This window comes from Pelodiscus sinensis, chromosome 17 (assembly GCF_049634645.1).
Source record: "Pelodiscus sinensis isolate JC-2024 chromosome 17, ASM4963464v1, whole genome shotgun sequence".
In the NCBI taxonomy this organism is placed as follows: Eukaryota; Metazoa; Chordata; order Testudines; family Trionychidae; genus Pelodiscus; species Pelodiscus sinensis.
In genome coordinates, this window is record NC_134727.1 from 5,745,552 (window position 1) to 5,765,998 (window position 20,447).

At 44.3% G+C, this 20,447-nt stretch overlaps 1 protein-coding gene across 3 annotated transcripts in view; it reads right to left on the bottom strand.

Moving 5' to 3' along the window:
• KCNIP1 (potassium voltage-gated channel interacting protein 1) overlaps positions 1 to 20,447 on the bottom strand; it is a 725,629-nt gene that overhangs the window by 457,243 nt on the left and 247,939 nt on the right. For 2 of the 3 annotated variants that reach the window (XM_014569863.3, XM_006115769.4), the window contains exon 1: positions 5,678 to 5,986. The exons of the other annotated variant lie outside the window; for it this stretch is intronic. In XM_014569863.3, the coding sequence (XP_014425349.1) occupies positions 5,678 to 5,738 (61 nt within the window). In that variant the 5' untranslated portion in view covers positions 5,739 to 5,986. Of the gene's footprint in view, positions 1 to 5,677; positions 5,987 to 20,447 lie in introns of those variants that run through there. 3 annotated transcript variants of the gene reach the window in all.

Sequence of the window (20,447 nt, forward strand, 5' to 3'; positions counted from 1 at the left end):
CTCCTGGTGACTTTTTACAGATCTAACATCAAGTGAGAACAGAACCAGGGCTGATAATTCCAAGTGAATCCCATGAGAAGCTACAAGGATAGAAAAAAGAAAAGCTACAGAGAATATTTAAGTTTGTGTTTCATAGGTGTTAGTATGAAAACCCCAAGAAATCCAGGAAACCATTCGGCTGAAAGCACCCCACTATCTTTCAGTTATAAGGTAATTTACTTCACTCACAGAAGGAAATGTCAACATTTTTGTTGTAAATTGCATTTGGGAAGGAAGGTAGCAAAATGAAAAATTCACCCCAATTGCACAATCTGTTAGGTGGACTAGCACCATGTTAAGAAGAAATGGATTGATTTTTGTCACTCCTATTTGCTGGATATGGCAAAAAGCATGAAAGGTCTTAGCATTCATATGAAAGAGATGATTGTTGAAAACACCTGAAGACAGAGGTGGTCAGAAAAATGTAGTCAAATCTTTGTCAAAGAGGTTGATTTGTGAAAGCCATAAATGGGGGGAGGAGGAGATAGGAGAAGTCAATTTTGAATGATTAGACTTGAAACTGGTTTCAAAAGTTTCAAAATTTGTTAGAACATCTTGAGATGATATTTATGACATGAGAAATCAATGTTTTTCGGGATGGAATAACTTTCTCTTTAGAAAGGTGGGAATAATTTGAACAAAAATGGTCAAAATCAAAATGAAACATTTCAAAATGTTTCAATTGACTTGTTTTTTAACTTTTCCATTTGCCAGAAGATTGAGATTTGGACTTTTTGTTCCAACTTGGGGCAAGAAAAACTTTTGAAACCTCAAATTTTTGTAGGATGGAAAGAACATTCCAGGGAGATACAATCGTGTTAGGTAATACCTTAGGTAATTAACAGGAATAATACACATATTCCTTTCTTCTTTCAAACCCTTTACTCCTGGCCACAGTGTCAGAAAGATAATAGAGTTTCCACTTCAGCCCCCCATGTCACTTGAAACAAGAACTTCCAGAGAGTACAGCAGGCAACACACCAAGGTCTCAGCCAAATCCAACCCTTTGTGTACAATGAGTTGGCCAACAGTAGCGCTCCCTGGCTCATTCACTATCATACCACCATATCCTCGGCCTAACTTGAGGGCAGCTCACCTGTACACTTCCTTGGACTTTCCAAGAGATTTACCAACAACAATTGTACCGTCTCAACTGAAACAAAAGAGGCAGCAGTTAGGCATCTATCCACAATGCAGACTCCTGACTGGTAAATAAATTAAAAGGCAGCAAATTGGGGAGATCAAAGGAAACAATTTCTAATGAAATGTAGAAAAAAACGGCCATAAATGTTACTGAGGTCATAGTCATAAGTTATACGACTTAGAGGAACTGGAAAACTTCTGCAGCTCTACTAATATGGACACAGATCTATGCAGGTTTGTCCCTGGGGACTTTCAGCTTTCTGTAGAATAACCAGGCAGTGTAAACACAGCCTACATGATTAGAAGTGGTTTTTTTTTTCGTTTGAAGCACCACTTCCCAGGGCAGCAGTATCGACCCTGACCAAAGCATCCTTCCATTGATTTAGCCAAGTGTGTGCTGGACATTAAGTCAAGGTAACTACAGTGCTCAGTTTTGCATATCCCTGGCCAGCATAGCTGTGTCAACTTAACCTTCAAGTGTGGGCCAGTCCTACGAATGATCAGTCCTCATGCTGCAGGACAGTGGCTGGTTACTGCTGGGGTCAGGAAGAAACATCTGTGGATGGTACATTAAGGGCACATATGTTGGTAGTTGAAGAACAGAAAGTCACAAGAACAATGCCCTCCTCTTAAACAAGGACTACTGGCCACTCTCGGATACTAGATAATGCACATGATAAGCTGCTGATTCAGGCTCTACATTTTCACTAGAGAAAGGAATTGCATATGCTGTTTGTAAACACTATTGTGAACACTTCCAGGAAGCCCCGAGCTGATTCACAGCTCACGTGGGCACTCTACCCTGTGAAATTTGCCAGTGTAGGTGTGGCAGAGGAGTCACAAGAGAGTGAGTTAGGAACACATGGTGAAAAATTACCCCAGCACTGCAATGAGTGTAGTTCCATCAGAGCTGGATTTAGCCCACAGTGCCAGCTTTTAACAACCCATTTTCTGATTTTCATAATTTTAAGAAAGGCATTTTGCATTCAACCTAGTTTTGTTTTATTTACCTGGGATTAAAAACAAAAATCCCTGAAGATTATAACACCACAGGGTTCATTTAGCTAAAACATGCTGGTTTTAAACAGAAAGATAATTGGATTGGTCTTCAGACTCTTCATTTTAAAAAGCACACATGTAGCATCAATACATACCGTCCGCAGAAGTGAGGCAATCCAGCTACATCAGAGGTGGGCAGTAATTTTTGCAAGGGGACCACGTAATGAATTTTGGTATGTGGTCACGGGCTAGCTCTACCCACCAGCCTGGAAGGGGCGGGGTCTGAGGACATTTAAATAGCCACAGCAACCCCAGGCAGCAGCAGGCAACGTGGTAGCAGCAGGACTAGGAGCTGCAAGCCCTTTAAATAGCAGCAATTTAAAGGGCTTATGGCCCCACTGCTATTACGTTGCCTGGTAGCCACCCAGGTGAATGTGGCCATTTAAAGGGCTAGCAACTCCAGCTTCTGCCAAGAAAACACCACGACTGGGAGCCACGAGCTATTTAAATGGGACCCTGCTGCCTGACTCACCAGCTGGAAATTCAGTGGCACGGGAAGCAGGATATAAATAGAAAGCAGCCAGATGCAGGCCACGGGCCAGATCAAAGTGTTAGGTGGGCCGGATGCAGCCCCAAGGCCACGTTTGCCCAGCCCTGAGCTCCACTGGTCGATTTGGGAAGCTCCTGTTTTTTGCAGTCCATCTCTGACTCCTTCCTGCTTCCAGATCTTTTTAGTACCATCCCTGACCACAAAAGTAAAGGCAAAGAGAGTGCTCCCGTGCATTTTTATGCCATGGTTGGTCCCTCATCATCAATGGTTCCAGTAAATCTGAAAAAAAGCTATGAAGTTGGGCTATTTTCAGTGAAGCCCAAGATTTAATGTGGCACCTTGCTCCCTCAGCCTTGTGTGAAATAGCTCTTCCATGCCAGAGTAGAGAAGATCTTACAATGACTGGGACAGGTCCTTCACATCCATCCAACTACTCTGATGCAATGTGATGATTAACAGCAGCTAAGGATCTAGCAGATGGGGAGTGAGATAGAAATGCATCCAAAGCTGACACACGTATCTTTTCTCCACAAAAAGCTCAAAGTGTCCAGCCAAGTTCACAATCCGCCTAAAGCCCCAGTTAGCAGAGACAGGGGAGTAGTCAGCAACCCACTGTCGGTTCTACGTATCCCTAACATGGTCCGCACTGAGGTGTGGGATCCTGCAGCTGCCAGATTGGCTAGTCTGGTTCTGTCCATTGGATGATTATAATCAGCTGCTATGGGCAGTCCCACAGGCTGCAGTGTTCTACCTGCCACTGAGTGGTGCCCATGTAACCACCACGGGGCAGAACCTGGGACTTTTGGAGCTTAGTGTAGGCTCCTCTCCAGCTTGGGCTATAAAGCCGGCTGGCTCTTAGCTTAGGCTGTAGAGCTCCCTTGACCTTATCTTTCGCTGTAAGTGGTCTAAATGGACTACATGGAACAGTGAACCACACTAGGTGTGTGGGTTACACCCAGAAAGGTGTGACATCCTAGGCTAGCTTTGAAAATAGCAAAGGGAAGCAAAGGAATCGCTTCTGGCCTGCTCCTTACAGCCGGGTCCCGCGCAAATCAGTAAAAGCAAGAGGGGGACCCACTGGCACCCATTGGAAATGGCTCTACAAAAGTCGGTTTTGGCATGTAGCCCTGAAGGATCACTTCCCACAGATATCAATCAGAATGAACTCCAGCATCAACATTTCGATATCCCACCAGATGCTGGATTGTTATTCTCTGAGTTCATCAGCGAGCAAATTCTAAGCCACTCAATACAGAAAAGCCAACTACAAGCTGACATCAGCAACATACACATTCAGCAATAAAGTGCCTCTGTTTCAATGTAAATTCCTTGCCTGGTGACCACACCTTGTTGTGGCAGGAAGGTGTATGTGTCCTAGGGCCAGCAAGCTATGCAGAGAGGAGGATCTGAGCTGGACTGGTCAAAAGTCATGGCCCAGATAAAAAGCAGCACCCCTGTGAGGGGGTGAGCACTACACAAAGCACCTTCCCTGGGGATAAATGTAAGTTGACACAACAAGGTAACCATTCTGGCAAGCACTGCAGGATAGATTCACTTTCAGAAGCTTGCCACGTTCAGATACCTGGAAAATGGCCAACCCAGCCATGTTGTCTCAGAAGTTGATACACTCAACACCACCTCTTCAGTACCTCTGCCTCTTGCTGTGCCTACACATATATTGACGCCAGATGTTTAGATGTGCGACTCAGCACTTAGATGCTATACAATTATGGCCTCATTATAAATAGCACAGACAAAGGAGATGTAATCCATGTCTAGGTGCTTTGTAAAACTGATATTTGACTCTGTCTAGTCAATTGCGCCAAAGGAACCGTTCTACAATTTTATGTTTGTTTGTAAACTTAAAACGATCACCTCCAACTCCAATCCACTCCCATGCCCTCAGCACCCAACCTCCCTCACCCGTAGCACCACTTTATAGCTTGAGAAAACCCATTTGAGTGGTTCTGATGTAAATATTTTTTATTTTGCCTCATGATCAAAACTAGGAAATTCTACGCCAACTTCCACTGAAAGCATACATCTGGACTGAGCTACAAATCCAGTGGAAGTAAAGATTTACCCTCAAAATGCTAATGGACTGCTTGCTAATTGCAGTGCTTCTGCTCAGAACTATTTTCCAATAGTAAAAAGACTCTGTAAAGTGTGGGGCTTTTAACAATATACATGTTTCAGTCTCGTCTCCTATAGTGCCTCCAACTTTCTGCTTAGCAGTACCCTGCAATTTTTGAAATAGCCCCATGAACGGACTGAGCAAATAAGCGCCTCTCAACATGACTGACTTCCTGAAAAACCATCATGTTAGATTCAGGACATGTGGATTTAAGAATTAAAAATCCCTGGATTGCTGCTTGCTTTCTTCTCTGCTCTGAGCCTCTTCTCCTTCCCCTGCTCGTGAAGAAATCCTCTATTTTTTCCCTCCAGATAATTAACACAAAACACACAATGGCAACGTTTCATAGTCAGATTATTAAAAATACAACAGTCCCTCTGATGGTACTTTTTTAGAAAGTACAAGGCAGATGGAAGAATTTGCCATATTTATATATATTTGATTGCCGCCTGCCTGGTGGATTTAGAAAGCATGGGATTTCGGAGTAAACAGGTCTCTTCGGCAAGTGCTCTGCATGTGAAACCGTTGAGTTCTCCTCCTTACACACACGGCTGTGTGCAGGATCACAACATTTCAGCAGGTGTATCATGCTCCCCACTTTCCTCCCCAAAATACCTAGAGCAAATGCCCTCTTGCCCAGGTAACCCCAGAAGCCCCTTGATAGCCTGCTACCCTCCTCCTCTATCAATTACACCTGACATAAACGGTGGGCTAGTTTCCAGTGACACATGTCCGTGTGCCTCCCTCCGTTGTCAAACCCAATAGTAGCAAATACACAAAAGAGGCAGAAAAAGCAAAGAGAAATTTCTTACCTTTTGAAGGTCTTCTTTGTTTGGTTTGTAGAGAAGAGAATGTACCCATTACTGCACCCATTGCAACAGCTACTTGTGAGAGGGTTTTTTTGTTCCACCCCCACCCCCAAAAGAACCACAATCTATTTAGGAAAAAGAGAAAGGAGGAGGGTAAAGGCAAAGCACTGCAGCTCAACGTTCAGCAAGCGTTAAGCTTTGAGATTTTTTTTTTTCAGTCAACACACATGCACTGACTCACAGCCGGCTGCACTGTTATTATTCAAAACAGCTCCCCATCAAAATTTAAATGCTAGATAGATTCCCTCAGACCAGAGCTGGCAGCAGATGTATCAAAATATTTACTGGAGCACAGCCACATAAATACACAGGCTAATTCTTCTTCTCTTTCCCTTATGGCTCCAACCAGCAGCCTGTAGGTCTACAGAGAAAGCATCAATGCATCTCTCCCAGTGCATACTAAACTACAGTTCTGTAGGCATAGTAAGGATCTCAGGAGGATGCTGGGGACCGAGGCTGTGTACCAATCATGAATGAATGAAAATCTACTCTGTGAAAAACAGTAGTGAACTGGCTGTCAAAGTCGCAGCTGTGGAGAATGCATGCTCCTGCTTCTTAATACTGTCTTATGAAAAGATAGAAAACAACATTCGCTTAAACTCTTCCGAGGCATGGAAAGGAAACAAGTGTGCATTGGGAGGGGAAGATAGTCAATTTCAACACAGCCACTCTCCATACACTTTCTGATATGTCAGATGTACGGGAAATGCAGTTGCTGACAACCTAATTCTATGCAACTCACAAAGCATGCATGTGAGAGAGAGAGACTCACACACGCTTTGGATATAAAAACCAGCATATCATTGAAGCAAACTCCTGTGTGTGTCAGGTTTTCTCGCTGGGATTTTCTTTTTAAAAAACCTGATCCAGGACATAATGTTGCACTACATTAAGTTATACAGATCGCTAGGTTTACACTGAACATGGGGAAAGGGAGGCAGAGAAAGAGTTAACTCCTTAACAGGTACTTGTCAGAAGAAGAATTGGAATCCACAGATGGTGTCTTAGAGGAAAGCAACATCTGTGCAAATATTACATTTGTTTGAGGAAATCCATTATTACATTGCAGAGAAAAAGTATATTGTCCCAAGGGGCTTCCTTTGCTTTTCTGTAGTTCTTGAATAAAGACTTCATCAAATTCATCTGCAAATCAGAAATACTAAAAGCCATTTTTACTGGTGATAAAACATTTGGAGAGTTGATATTCAAGTACTTCCTGCTCTGCATTTCTTGAGTGCACCAATATATCTATAGCCCTTGTGTCTATCAGGATACAGCTCTCATTTAGTGCTTGATCAGAATCCATTCATGGAAAAATGGAGATTTTGGTTCATTTGGTCTTTGTTTTACAACTTCAATCAGGAGTACTCGTACTTTTTAGAGGACTTTTTTTTTTTTTTTTTTTTTTTAAGAAATAGGACCTTGTTATCTTAGCACCATGCTCATGGAAGGCACATCTGAGCTGACAACAGAAATCATGCTATTGCACTATTTCCCCTTCCACAGGGGTGAATCAAGTATTTGGGGTATGTAGGGGTGGGGTTGTGAGCTCAAAAAGGTGTGTTTTATTTGGACCTATTGTCCTCCTTTGGGATCTTCTGGCAAGTTGTCGCATAGCTGAGATCTTGGGACTGGTAGATCCTATCATCTGATAGTCTAGCTCTAGGTTTCTCCAAGTTGCATTGTCCTGGAGGAGTGTACCTGTCTCAGAGGGCGAAGGAATCATAGAATCATAGAGCTGGAAGAGACCTCAGGAGGTCATCGAGTCCAGCCCCCAGCCCAAAGCAGGATAAACCCCATATAAATCATCCCAGCCAGGGCTTTGTCAAGCCGGGACTTAAAAACCTCTAGGGATGGAGATTCCACCCCCACCCTAGGTAACCCATCCCAGTGCTTCCCTACACTCCTTTTAAAGTAGTTTTTCCTAATATACAACCTAGACCTTCCCCATTGTAACTTGAGCCCATTGCTCCCCATTCTGCCATCTGTCATGACTGAGAACTGCCTCTCTCCATCCCCTTTAGAACCTCCCTTCGTGTAGTTGAAGGCTGCTATCAAATCCCCCCTCACTCTTCTCTTCTGCAGACTAAATAAGCCCAAATCCCTCAGCCTCTCCTTATAAGTCATGTGCTCCAGCCCCCAATCATTTTTCTTGTCCTCTGCTGGACTCTCTCCAATGCATCCTCATCCTTTCTGTAATGGGGGGAGGGCAGAATTGGACGCAATACTCCAGATGTGGCCTCTCCAGTGCCGAATAAGGGGGAATATGACAGAGCATGGGAGATGTTCCATTCTCCTTCAGGTATACAGGCTTTGTAATAAACATTTACATCATTTTTATTTAAATGTTACCCAATCAAACACCGCCTTATGGAGCAACTGCTTCACACACAGGTTTCAGAGGAAACAAGATCTTAGTCCACTCAGAGCTCTACGTGCACCAGAATTTTGATTCTGGAGGAAGTCAATGTCTTTCAATTTAAGTTTTCTTCCGTGAGAAGATGCATTGCTCTATGTGACTATCATCAGGGTTCCCACATCAGAAACATGCTCCCACATCCATCAGGGCAGGTGTGATGGGCACACCAATAAGTACAGGGCAGTTACTGTTGTCCATCAGCATCTGGTGCTGGTACCTCTGAAGAGCTAGTTGGTCATGTGGTTTTGGTTCTCTGTGTTTTCAGTTTCTTCTACAACTCCCCAGACTCTAGGGGGGACAAGGAGGAACCAAACTGCCTGCCTCTACTGGGAGCTAATCCAAACCTAGAGAAGGAAACAAGAGCTGTTAACACAGACAGCCGTCGCCAGCCAACAACCACAAAAGTGTGTTCAGAGCAATAGGGAGCGATGACAACCGGGTGTCTGAGAACCAGAATCAGACAAGACAAGACAGGGACCAAGCCACAGAGAAGCCTGGGCAGTAAAAAAAAGAGGAAAGTGAACAGACTAGAGAGGGAGAGGAAATAAAGAGCACAATGAGTGAGATTAAGAGAGAGAGAGGAAACCACAAGATTGAGGACAGTTAAAAATAACCCAATAATTTCCTTATATTAGTTGCCCTCAAAACCATCTTCTGATGTTGACACAGGGCTGCTCTGTGACAGGGAAGGAGGAAACAATCTCTTCAAGATGTGGATTTCACAATGAAAAGCTAGATCAAGTTGTTGCTTTCCAAACTCAATGAGCAATTCCTCCTGCCACATCGTTCAGACACGAAACCATACACGAGTCTACACAGTGAGTCACCCGTCATGAAAAACAACATTACCGATGTAAGTGCTCTAAAGTGAATCGTCACAAAAAGCTAAACTAATTATAAAAAGAGATGCCACAAGGAAAGCCAGATGGAAATTAACTTGCTTCAGAATTCCTCCTGACACATATTGGAGCCGGTCCAGGAGGAAAGCATAGACTGATAGAGACGGATCAGCCCCTGCCCATATAGAGAAATTACAAGGAAGGAGATGTTGGCTGATAGGAGCCCATATTCATTACTCCTTGAAACGGGAACAAGGTTTTTCTCTTACCTAAGAAATCAACACTGACATTTTTTGTGTGTGAGAAATAAAAACATTCCACTGAATTGGGGAAGCCAGGTCCTGTGCATAGCCTTTGATTGTGTGGTGTGCAAAGTGGCAGAACAGATGCCGAGAGTATTACGCCGGAAGAATCCTCTGACACACAAGCACCCACAGCATAAGTCTCATAAAAGCAGGACCTCCAAGTACAAACACATGCCAAGCTTGAATGCATCTCTGCATCTGGCATATGGACATAATAGGCAGAAATTTTATTTTTGCCAAGATGAGTTTGGAGAGTAACTGAGTGAAGAGGTAAATATTTGCTTGAGATTTCACAAATGCTAATGTTCTCCTCCCCAGTCTACCATGTATTGTTGCATACATTCAGAGCATCTCCAGCCAAGATAAGTGAAAATCTTTGCATGGCACTGCACTTGAGAAGTATAATGGTCCTGGTTTTTAAATGAACACCCTATATGGCAAATGCAGTCAGAGATTCTGAAAAAATAGCCTTGTGGAATCTAGCTGGAGCCAACTGGGATGCTCTCTTTTGCATACTGTGTTCTAATTGGCTAGTGCTCTTCCAGGCCTCATGTAACTCTTGCTGGTTTCCTTAGAGATTGGTGCTGACCTGTTGCATGACTATCCTACCAGCTACTAGATCACCAAAATGTAATTCTTACACACTATGAAAGAGTATTGGTGGTATTAACCCCTTTGCTGCGTTTAACCTGGCTGCTTACTTCTGTGCTACCACAAGGCAATGCCATAACATTTCACAGCGTAATTGATGTTTGTTGGTGGAACATAGCCGGTAGGTTTGGCCACAGTGAGGCAGTTAACTACAGTTCACTACATGTAAATATAGTGGCAGTAGTTGCAGAATTAAATTAATATTGGCATGATCCAAGTACACTGATGGGGGTAATAAGCTCTCCTCCAACTGTGGGAAAAGTCCTTTCATGGCTGAAAATTGCAGGAACAAGGCAATGGGATCATGTCTGTCAGAGGATGAGATCCTGTTCTCATTGAAGACACTTGGCGTTTTATAGGAGGGGACACTATGGTTTTATAGGAGGGGAGACCAGACCCTTATTGTGCATGGCTCTAGCAACCGGTTTGCAGTGTTTCGCTGCTATGTCTGGGGTGAGGGAAGGTCTGCTACCATTGCCTCGTCTAGTTCCAGACCTTTGCCAAATGGCTCCAAAAGCATCCATTTCCAGGGACTAAAACTGGAACAGCCCCCTAGAGCACGGGCCAAACATCCACTTGTTTCTGTAAACAAAAGGGGGCCTCTGGAACATTCAGTCCTGGCTCAGTGCAAGAAAAGAACGTCCCAGAAAAAGTCGGGATGCTAAAATCTCTGACACTTGAGAAATGATTTCACCCACAGTATAATAATGTCAACTGACATAACAGGAACACACACAAAACCTAAAGTCAAGCCATTCATGCCAGACCTGACTCTCTCAGTGGACTAAATGAAGGTGCCTCCATTCAGATTTAGGTGACACACCACCGCTGCCTGTTGAATACTTGGGATATTGGAGTAGCGACGTTCAGATTGTTGCTGGACTTTGCTTCCATTCGCCCAGCCCGAATGGCCCTTTTTTCTTACACTGTGACTCTGTTCCAGGAGGGTATTCTAGGCCCATGTCACATGCTAGGCCTGATCCAGAAGTAACTCCTCTTTGAAGGATAGGAGAACTTGTTCTCTTGGGGATTGCCTGTGGCTGCCGGTCCTCAGCACATATGAGGCTACAGCCTCTGCTGAGGCGAAGCTGGGAGCCCAGAGACAAAGAGGCAGTGGTTTGAGTTGCCATAGTTGGTATCAATATAGAACTGCCAGTGGGCATAACTTCAGTTCTGTCCCCTGACCTGCGTCTTTGGCAGATGCTTGCAAGTAGGAACCCACAAGGCTCCTAGAAATACCACTCTGTCCCGGGACACAACTTCCTGGGTATGAACTGCCCTGGAATGCCCCAGCAGCATAGCTGTGGCTGTTTCTGGTATTATTCTAAAGATCATTAATTCTATATCATTTGGCACAGTTACTTGCACGCCATCTGAGATGACAGACATACAGATGCAGCTGCTACTCATGACTCGCTGTCCCTGCCCCTACATCCCTGCCCTCACTTCCTTTTCCATTTGATTTTTAAATAGTCCATAGACAGGGACGATTGACTTCTTTTAAAAATCAAGAATGGGGAAAACAATGTACTGCCTTTTTTTTTTTTAAGAGACGGAAATGATCATTTCTGTTGCTTAGCAAATGTGTAACTGATAGTTGTCTTAGATTCACTGGGCTAGTTCCTCCCCCTTTTGATCCCAGGCCTGAGTCTGAGCCGAGGCTGTTCCATGGAACTAGCAGAAGCCCTTGTGAACAATGAGCCATGTGGTTTCCATTACTATAGAACCAGAATTCATTACTTGCTTTAGTGCAGATAAGAAATCTATTCTAGGACTGCATACAATTCAGTACTCTTATGTTGCAGCAAGGGAGGTTTAGGTTGGACATTAGGAAAAACTTCCTAACTGTCAGGGTGGTTAAACACTGGGGCTACGTCTACATTGGCATCCCTTTCCGGAAAAGGGATGCTAATGTGATGAGTCGGAATTGCAAATCCGCGGGGGATTTAAATATCCCCTGCGGCATTTGCGTTTACATGGCTGCCGCTTTTTTCCGGCTTGGGGATAAGCCGGAGAAAAGCGCCAGTCTAGACGCGATTCTCCGGAAAATAAGCCCTTTTCCAGAGGATTTCTTATTCCTACTTTCAAGGGCTTATTTTCCGAAGAATCGCGTCTAGACTGGCGCTTTTCTCCGGCTTATCCCCAAGCCGGAAAAAAGCGGCAGCCATGTAAATGCAAATGCCGTGGGGGATATTTAAATCCCCCGTGGATTTGCAATTCCGACTCGTCACATTAGCATCCCTTTTCCGGAAAGGGATGCCAATGTAGACGTAGCCTGGGATAAATTGCCTTAGAAAGTTGTGGAATCTCCATCACTGGAGATATTTAAGAGCAGGTTGCATAAACATTGATCAGGGATGATCTAGATGGTGCTTAGTCCCGCCGTGAGGGCAGGGGACTGGACTTGATGACCTCTTGAGGTGCCTTCCAGTTCTAGTGTTCTATGATTCTATGATCTGGTTCTATGTCCAAACCTCATGCATTGTAGGATCACATAATCCAGGAGCCCAGCCCCAGGGAGCACGTAGCTGCAGATGGACATCTACAGGCAAAAACATCTGGTCAAGAATAGTCCTCGCACTAGAGGTGATCTCGAGAACTCAGAGAAGAAACAGTTGGTTGCAGGCCCTTTGCGACTATCTGGGTTCCTTTTTCAGTTGTCTAGGCAGAATCCATTACACGATTGTACAGCAATTCAGGTCTGGAAAATGTGAACCTACAGCTCTAACACAGCACATACCTAACTGGCAATGTTAAACAGATTACCCATGGAACCAACCACAAAAGGCATCAGGTATATTTCAGGTATAGAGGTGAAATATAAAGATTAATTAATGTTGTAACACAAGGCTTACAGGTCTCAGGGCTATTTAGATGAGCCAAATTAGGCTTCAGGATAAATTAGTTATAAAGACAAATTTGCATAAGTAAGTTAATAATAAATCTGATGAGCTTGTGTGTCTGTTTGTGATATGCTGCTGGTTCATTAATAACTGCTGCATTTGGATAATGTCTGTGAGAAGTCAGTAGACACCACAAAATGATCATTGGTAGCCAAGGGGAAATGGCAGAGACTTGCTTAATTTAGAGGCCTGCTACTGTGGTTATAACAATGTTAATCATTAAAAGGGGAGCTAGCAAACAGGAGCCACTAACTGGAGTTTTGGGAGGGAGTTCTACAGGTGGTGGAGGAGTTATTACATGACTCTTGGGATAAGTAGCTGTCCATAGTGTGTGACTCGTGGTGTCCTCTCACGCTGAAAATACCTCTCTATGGGTGGGAACTCCAGTTATTAGGAAAAGACAGATGTCAGTAATGGGAGACTTTTCATCTTATAAAAAGGAGACTAAGGAGGTATACAATAAAGGTGTATAAAATCATGACTGGTGTGGAAAAAATAAATGTGAAAAAGTTATTTATTTGCTCCCTTAACGAAAGGACTAGGGTGATACCAAACAAAATTAATAGGTAGGAGATTTAACCAACAAAAGGAAATATTTCTTCAGGGAATATACAGTCAACCTGCGGAACTCCTTGCCAGAGGACGTTGTGATGGCCAAGATTTTTACAAGGTTCATTCCCTCTGGGGCACCTGGAATTGGCCACTGTCAGAAGACAGGACACTGGGCTAGATGGACCTTTGGCCTGACTCAGTATGGCCGTTCTTATAAGCTAATGAGCTGGCCTATGAAAAACAGGGGTGCCCCAAATGTTGTGGGGTATGAAAATCAAATTAGGGAAAAGGAAAATTAAAGCCTTCTTAAAAATATATCCTCCCTCCCCCCGTTGGGCATCACCTTTAACACATTAGAAATGCTCTAACCCAGGACTGCTTGTCTGGGTGGGGGTGGGGCATTGGGGAGGAAGAAGGTGAGGAAGAGCTCTTTACGCTTTTTCCTGCAAGGGATGCTGGCCGTTATGGCGATATTATGCTTTCTGTAATGGTCTCCTCTCCCCTTTACCTTAGCATAGCACAGGACTACTCAACTTTGGCAGCCCTGGGGGCCACAGTGATACTCACAGCACATGCCGAGGGCCTCAACTTAAGTGTGGTTGCATAGACATGCAAATATATATGCAAATATATGCAAATAGCTTCTTTCACACTGACGGGAATGAATACAAAGATTAACGCGAAACTACGTGACTCGCTGGCCCCATTTAAGTCAGTTCTGCTGAGATTAATAAAATGCAATAGTTACCCGCTTTCCACCCATATGACAGCACTTTTAATATGCAATGACAGTCTAATGAATTTAACTAATAAAACGCACATCAACAGAAGACCATTATAGTCACTACGTTTTTGTTTTGGCTCCCTTCCATGAGCTGCTTGTTGTCCCAAACTGCACTGCGGGATGCAAACACGTATTGAGTAGCCCTGTTTAGAGTGTGTATTCTTTTGTTGGCTTCCACAAATAGTTATATTGAAAGAACACTATTTAATTTCTCTTGTTCATTACAGAGTCCCCGTTGTATTGATAATCTTTCTACTGTAATCTGCTTGGGGGCTAAACTCTCCCATATTATAGGTGCAAACCCTCCTACTTGGTTAACGTAACCCATAACTATAGATAAGGCAACATCAAGGAAGTCCTCCCTTTGTGGGCTGTGAAAAGGAGCAACACTTTGCACACAAAATGTAATCCTCCCTCAAGCCTCTTTCTGTATTTGCTGAAACCTACAAAAGGAACAGGACTTGCTTTCCAGTCCATGCACAGCTCCTACACTGCTCAGTCTGATTTCCATCTGTTTGTTGCATGTCACTGTGTCACTGAAGGCTCCTGGCCTCCAAGCTCATCTCGCCTCTTCGTGCTCAGCTGCCAGCTCTTTTGAATCTTCCACCCTCTCTGTAAATCATATGATTTGCCTTTGCTCTTACACAGTTTCATATGCTTCTTTTAATTCCCCCTCTTTAAAACAGACCAGTCACCAATGCAACATCCTTACATTGGGCCTCCACACAGCAGGGCTTGACTTGAAATAAGCTACGCAAATTGAGCTACGTCAATTGCGTAGCTTATTCCAAAATAGCTTATTTTGAAATTAGGCTATTTCACCATGGCACTTATTTCAAAATAGAGCACTCTTCCTCTGACTTCTCTTCCTCCTCATACAACGAGGGTTACAGGAGTCAAAGTAAGAAGTCCTCCAGCTTGACAGTATGACGACATTATTTTGAAATAACTGCCTGCTGTGTAGATGCAGACTAAGTTATTTCGGAATAGCACTCGTTATTTTGAAATAGTGTTGCAGTGTAGACGTATCCCCATAGAGCTAAACTGTGGGCAACGTTCAAGATAAAAAAAGCCCTGATCTGCCACTGGGAAACAGACAGAATGGAGGAGGCAAATCTTAATCAGGCAGTGTATTTTTGTAGCAATGTGCCTATTTGGAACTCCATTGACTTCATTGAAGTTCCATTCCAGTCCAGCTGATAGGCCATCAAATGCAAGTGGGAGGTGGGAACAAATGTGCTATTAAGGAGAGCGATACTGATGACTGTTCCACAGAAGGAGAGGCGATAGGCGGGAGAAAAGTAAAGAGATGGGCAGGAATAGATGGTGCGAGAACTTAGTAAGGATGAGGACAAGAGGACTGAACTTGACAGAGAAGGGGAGAGTGCCAAAGGAAGGATCTAAAAAAAAAACCACTTGGCTGTGTCTAGACTGGCCAGTTTTTCCGGAAAATCAGCTGCTTTTCTGGAAAAACTTGCCAGCTGTCTACACTGGCCGCTTGAATTTCCGCAGAAGCACTGACTTCCTACTGTATGAAATCAGTGCTTCTTGCGGATATACTATTTTGCTCCCGTTCAGGCAAAAGTCTCTTTTGAGCAAAAGGGCCAGTGTAGACAGCTCAGATTTGTTTTCCACAAAAAGGCCCCAATCGCGAAAATGGCGATCGGGGCGTTTTTTGCAGAAAAGCGCGTCTAGATTGGCACGGACGCTTTTCCTCAAAAAGTGCTTTTGCAGAAGAGCGTCCGTGCCAATCTAGACACTCTGTTCCAAAAATGCTTTTAACGGAAAACTTTTCCATTAAAAGCATTTCCGGAAAATCATGCCAATCTAGACGCAGCCCTTGGGTTGGGTGCCGCAAAATGATTTTGCTAGCAGAGATTTGTAGAGATCTGGTGAAGAGCATGCAAGGAGCACACTGTAGCATTCAAAGTGGGACAAGGCTTCTGCTGTTGAACCTGTAGGCAAAGGATGGAGCATAGTGAGACACGGTGAAGGAAAAAGCTGACACCATAGATGCCCTGTGGAATCCGTACCCCAAATGGTGAGTTTACAAGATCTGTACACTTCATGTGGATAGTCTGACGACTGGTGCATTGAAACAAATTTAGGCCTGGTCTCTTTCAGCCCAAGCCGCAAAAGAGCATGATTGGCTGGAATCCCATGAGTGGGGTGGATCCCACCAGAAAAACATGACCCTGGTCCTGGGGTGAGGGAAAAGCCTAGGGAGGAGGTTGGGGGACTCAGCTGAAGGCATATGAAACTGGCGCCATGTCAGGGATTGGCTGTGCCTAGGTTAGGTAAAAGTGATCCCACCCACCCATAAGAACGGCCATACTGGGTCAGACCAAAGGTCCATCTAGCCCAGATCCTGTCTGACAGCAGTGGCCAGAGCCAGGTGCCTCCAGAGGGAGTGAACAGAACAGGGAATCATCAAGCGATCAAGCGTCAGAGTGCAGTGCTCAATCCGGGGTGGACTCTGACTTTCTAGGAAGGATGGTCGGTGTGTGCACACGCATGGGGCGGGGCTCCAGGACTCCTTTGCCATCCTGGGAACCCTCCCCCACACCTGTCATTTTCAAAACAAGCATGGACAGGCATGGAGAAAGAAGACAGAGGAGTCACTCTTGACAGCAGGTTTGTGAGCCAGTGGATCTTGTCTGGCAGCAATGGGCCAAGATGGGAGTTGTGTCCTGTTGCTCAGTTTTAGGTGACAACAGCAACCTTTGGATCCCACAGCTGCTCCCACGCTGCCATGAAACAGAGCATCAGAAGGAAAAAGCTCTCATTGCAGGGGTGAAACCTGCTTTTTGGGTCCGTCCCCCCAGACGTTTGCTTGAGCACTGTACAGAGCCTTTTGTTTTTGTTTGCAAATTCTGCCTCCTTTAATTTTTCAAGTGACTCTTGACACTAAACCAGGAAACGATGTGACATAATGGCTTGGCTCTGGATAATGCACATGGTGAAGCATGGAGAAGCATCACTAGCTGCCAGCAGCACCAAAAAGCTGTTGTCAGGTAACACCAATAAGCAATTCAGACAGATTCCTATGGGAGCGAGGGAGGGAGGTTGAAGAGGATCTTTGGTGATGAGGGACAACAGGGCATCCTAAAACCCTTTGGTTACGTCTACACTGGCATGATTTTCCGGAAATGCTTTTAACAGAAAAGTTTTCCGTTAAAAGCATTTCCGGAAAAGCACGTCTAGATTGACAGGACGCTTTTCCGGAAAAGCACTTTTTGCGGAAAAGCATCCGTGGCCAATCTAGATGCGCTTTTCCACAAAAAAGCCCCGATCGTCCTTTTCGCGATCGGGGCTTTTTTGCGGAAAACAGTACTGTGCTGTCTACACTGGCCCTTTTCCAGAACAGTTTTCCGGAAAAAGACTTTTGCCCGAACGGGAGCAGCATAGTTTTTCCGGAAAAGCACTGGTGATTTTACGTTGGATCATCAGTGCTTTTCCGGAAATTCAAGCGGCCAGTGTAGACAGCTGGCAAGTTTTTCCGGAAAAGCAGCTGCTTTTCCGGAATAACTTGCCAGTATAGACACAGACCACATGTACCAAGAACAGAGCAGAGGCAGCAGCAAAATGGCAAAGGACAAGATGGCAGTTCAGTCCCCGTGTATCTGTTCAGTCCTGTGTGCATCACTGAAACTGCCAGCTGCTTTCTGTGAAGTAGCCGCTTGTCTGTCAGAAGTTGCCCAAACATCACCAACAGGTATCAGAGGACAGTAGTGACCAGTGATGCATTTCTGTGCTACTCCTCACTGATTCTCTAACTCTTCCTATGTATGGATTTAGCCTCACAATATGGCTGTCAGGTAGGAAAGAAATGCAGCTGTTTTTCAATGGGGAAAACGGAGGCACAGAATTACAGGAAGTCTCCAACGTCCAAACGGGTTGTGTTCCAAAAGTTGGTAATTTGGAACTTGGAATATATATTCTGATAGAAACAATGTTATAAAATGGCAGTTAGGTTCCCAGGCTAGCCCACAAAAAGCCCATTTAATCCATAATGTAGTTGAAATATGGTAGATCTGCAAAGAAAACATAGTAGAAACAAGGTTTTTTTTAATTTATGCTTGAACGCTGGTGCTTGAGGAAAGGTTTAGATAGAAGAGGATGAGAAGGTAGGTGGAAATTCTGAAGAGGACTTCTGGGCATCCCTTGAGTGCCACTCGCTTTCCTGCCCTGCCTCCCCATGTGTCATCTCCTGTAGCCAGTCTCATTGCCCCAACTCACCAGCAGGCAGCGAGCAGAATAAGTGTGGGCTGGAGGACTCTGGAGGAGCTGAGGTGGCCATGCAGCTGGAGGCTGGAGTGAAGCCCAGTACTCCTCCGGAGTCCTCTCGCCAGCACTTGTGCTGCTCTCCACCACCTGCGTCTCCTGCAAGCTCCCCTGAGGCCAGGGATATCCTTACCCCTATGCAGAATATGCAATTGCGCACAGCCTCTGAAAAACATGGGGTGCCATTGCCCATCTCTTCCTATCCCTGCCTGATGCTGTGCTTCCTCCAGAGAGGATCTAGTTAAGGTAACAGTAACAGCGCCTGTCAGAGCTATTAGCAGAACACTGAACCTGAGAAAGAACCATTCAAGTGGTAATGAAGCCATCAACAGGCATTTGCCAACCCCAGGTACAAGCTGCCAGTTTCTGAATTTACTGTGCTAGTCGGCAGGACCTGAGTTTAAAAGTTGCATTAAAAATATTTCATTGGCGTGTTGCTGAACATTATTAAATCACAGCTCTGCACAATCATCCCTACCCCCGACTGCAGGTGGGCATAGGGGCATTAGCTTCATAGCACTGAGTAGGGCCCCATAAAATCTAAGCCCGTACCTGCCTGAGGCTGCACGGGAGCTTTTTTTGTATGTACGGCTGCTTGTAAGTCGGATGTTTGTAACTTGGGGAGTGCCCGTAAGAAGACTAGCCCCCCCCATGACAATTCTGTTCATTCAATTCCCAGTCCTGCACTTCACCCACAAGGCTACATTGCAAAACTCCTGTGTCATCATGTGTGAGCTGAGAGAGAGAATGTTTATGCATGGACGAATAACTTGTGCATTCGGCAACATTTAACTTTTAACAGGGTGTTAGGAATCATTAACAAAGGGATAGAGAATAAGTCAGAGAATATCTTATCACCCTTATATAAAACCATAGTACGCCCACATCTTGAATACTGCATACAGATGTGGGCTCCTCAACTCACAAAAGATATACTGGCATTGGAAAAGGTTCAGAGAAGGGCAACTAAAATGATGAGGAGTTCGGAATGGGTCCCATGTGAGAAGAGATTAAAGAGACTAGGATTTTTCATCTTGGAAAAGAGGAGACTAAGGGGGGGATATGGAAGAGGTCTATAAAATCATGTGTGGTGTGAAAAAAGTGAATAAGGAAAAGTTATTTATTTGTTCCCATTATATAAGAAGTAGGGGCCACCAAATGAAATTTATGGGCAGCAGGTTTAAAACAAAAAAAAGGAAGTTCTTCTTCACACAGCGCACAGTCAACCTGTGGAACTCCTCACCTTAGGAGGATAGGACTATAACAGGGTTTTAAAAAGAACTAGATAAATTCATGGAAATTAAGGTCATTAATGGCTATTAGCCAGTATGGGTAAGGAACGGTGTGCCTAGCCTCTGTTTGTCAGAAGGGGGAGATGGATGGCAGGAGAGAGATTGCTTGATCACTACCTGTTTGGTTCACTTCCTCTGGGGCACCTGGTACCAGCTACTGTCGGCAGACAGGATACTGGGATGGATGGACCTTTGGTCTGACCCACTACGGCTATTCTTATATTCTTATGTTCTTAACTTCCACGTAACATCCTGGGCTACAGGGAAGAATGCATTGTGTTTTCAGCTCTTAATAAAAGACACAGCAAGCTGAGGAATTCTAAACATATGTCCAAACTACATCAAATATGAGCATTAAATGTTGATCAGGATTAATAACTCAGTCTTGCTAACAAGACTTTAGCTTAAGCTAAAGGCCGAAGAGTCTAGCATGTATGGGAGGGGGAAACCATGGTTTGCTTTCTTGGTTAACTGAGGATACTTTCTGTATTTTATGTTTGTTTGTGCAAGATCGGCAGACAGGGAGAGGAACAATTTCAAATGATCTCTTTCTGGCATATTTTCCTGCCTCAGTGCCCTGGACAGAGAATTATTAAAGAAACCCCGTGTAATTTCAGTCACTGAATGGATATGCATACTAGTTTGTAAGTGCTGTGAATAGTTAACTTTCTATTTTTGCTTTAT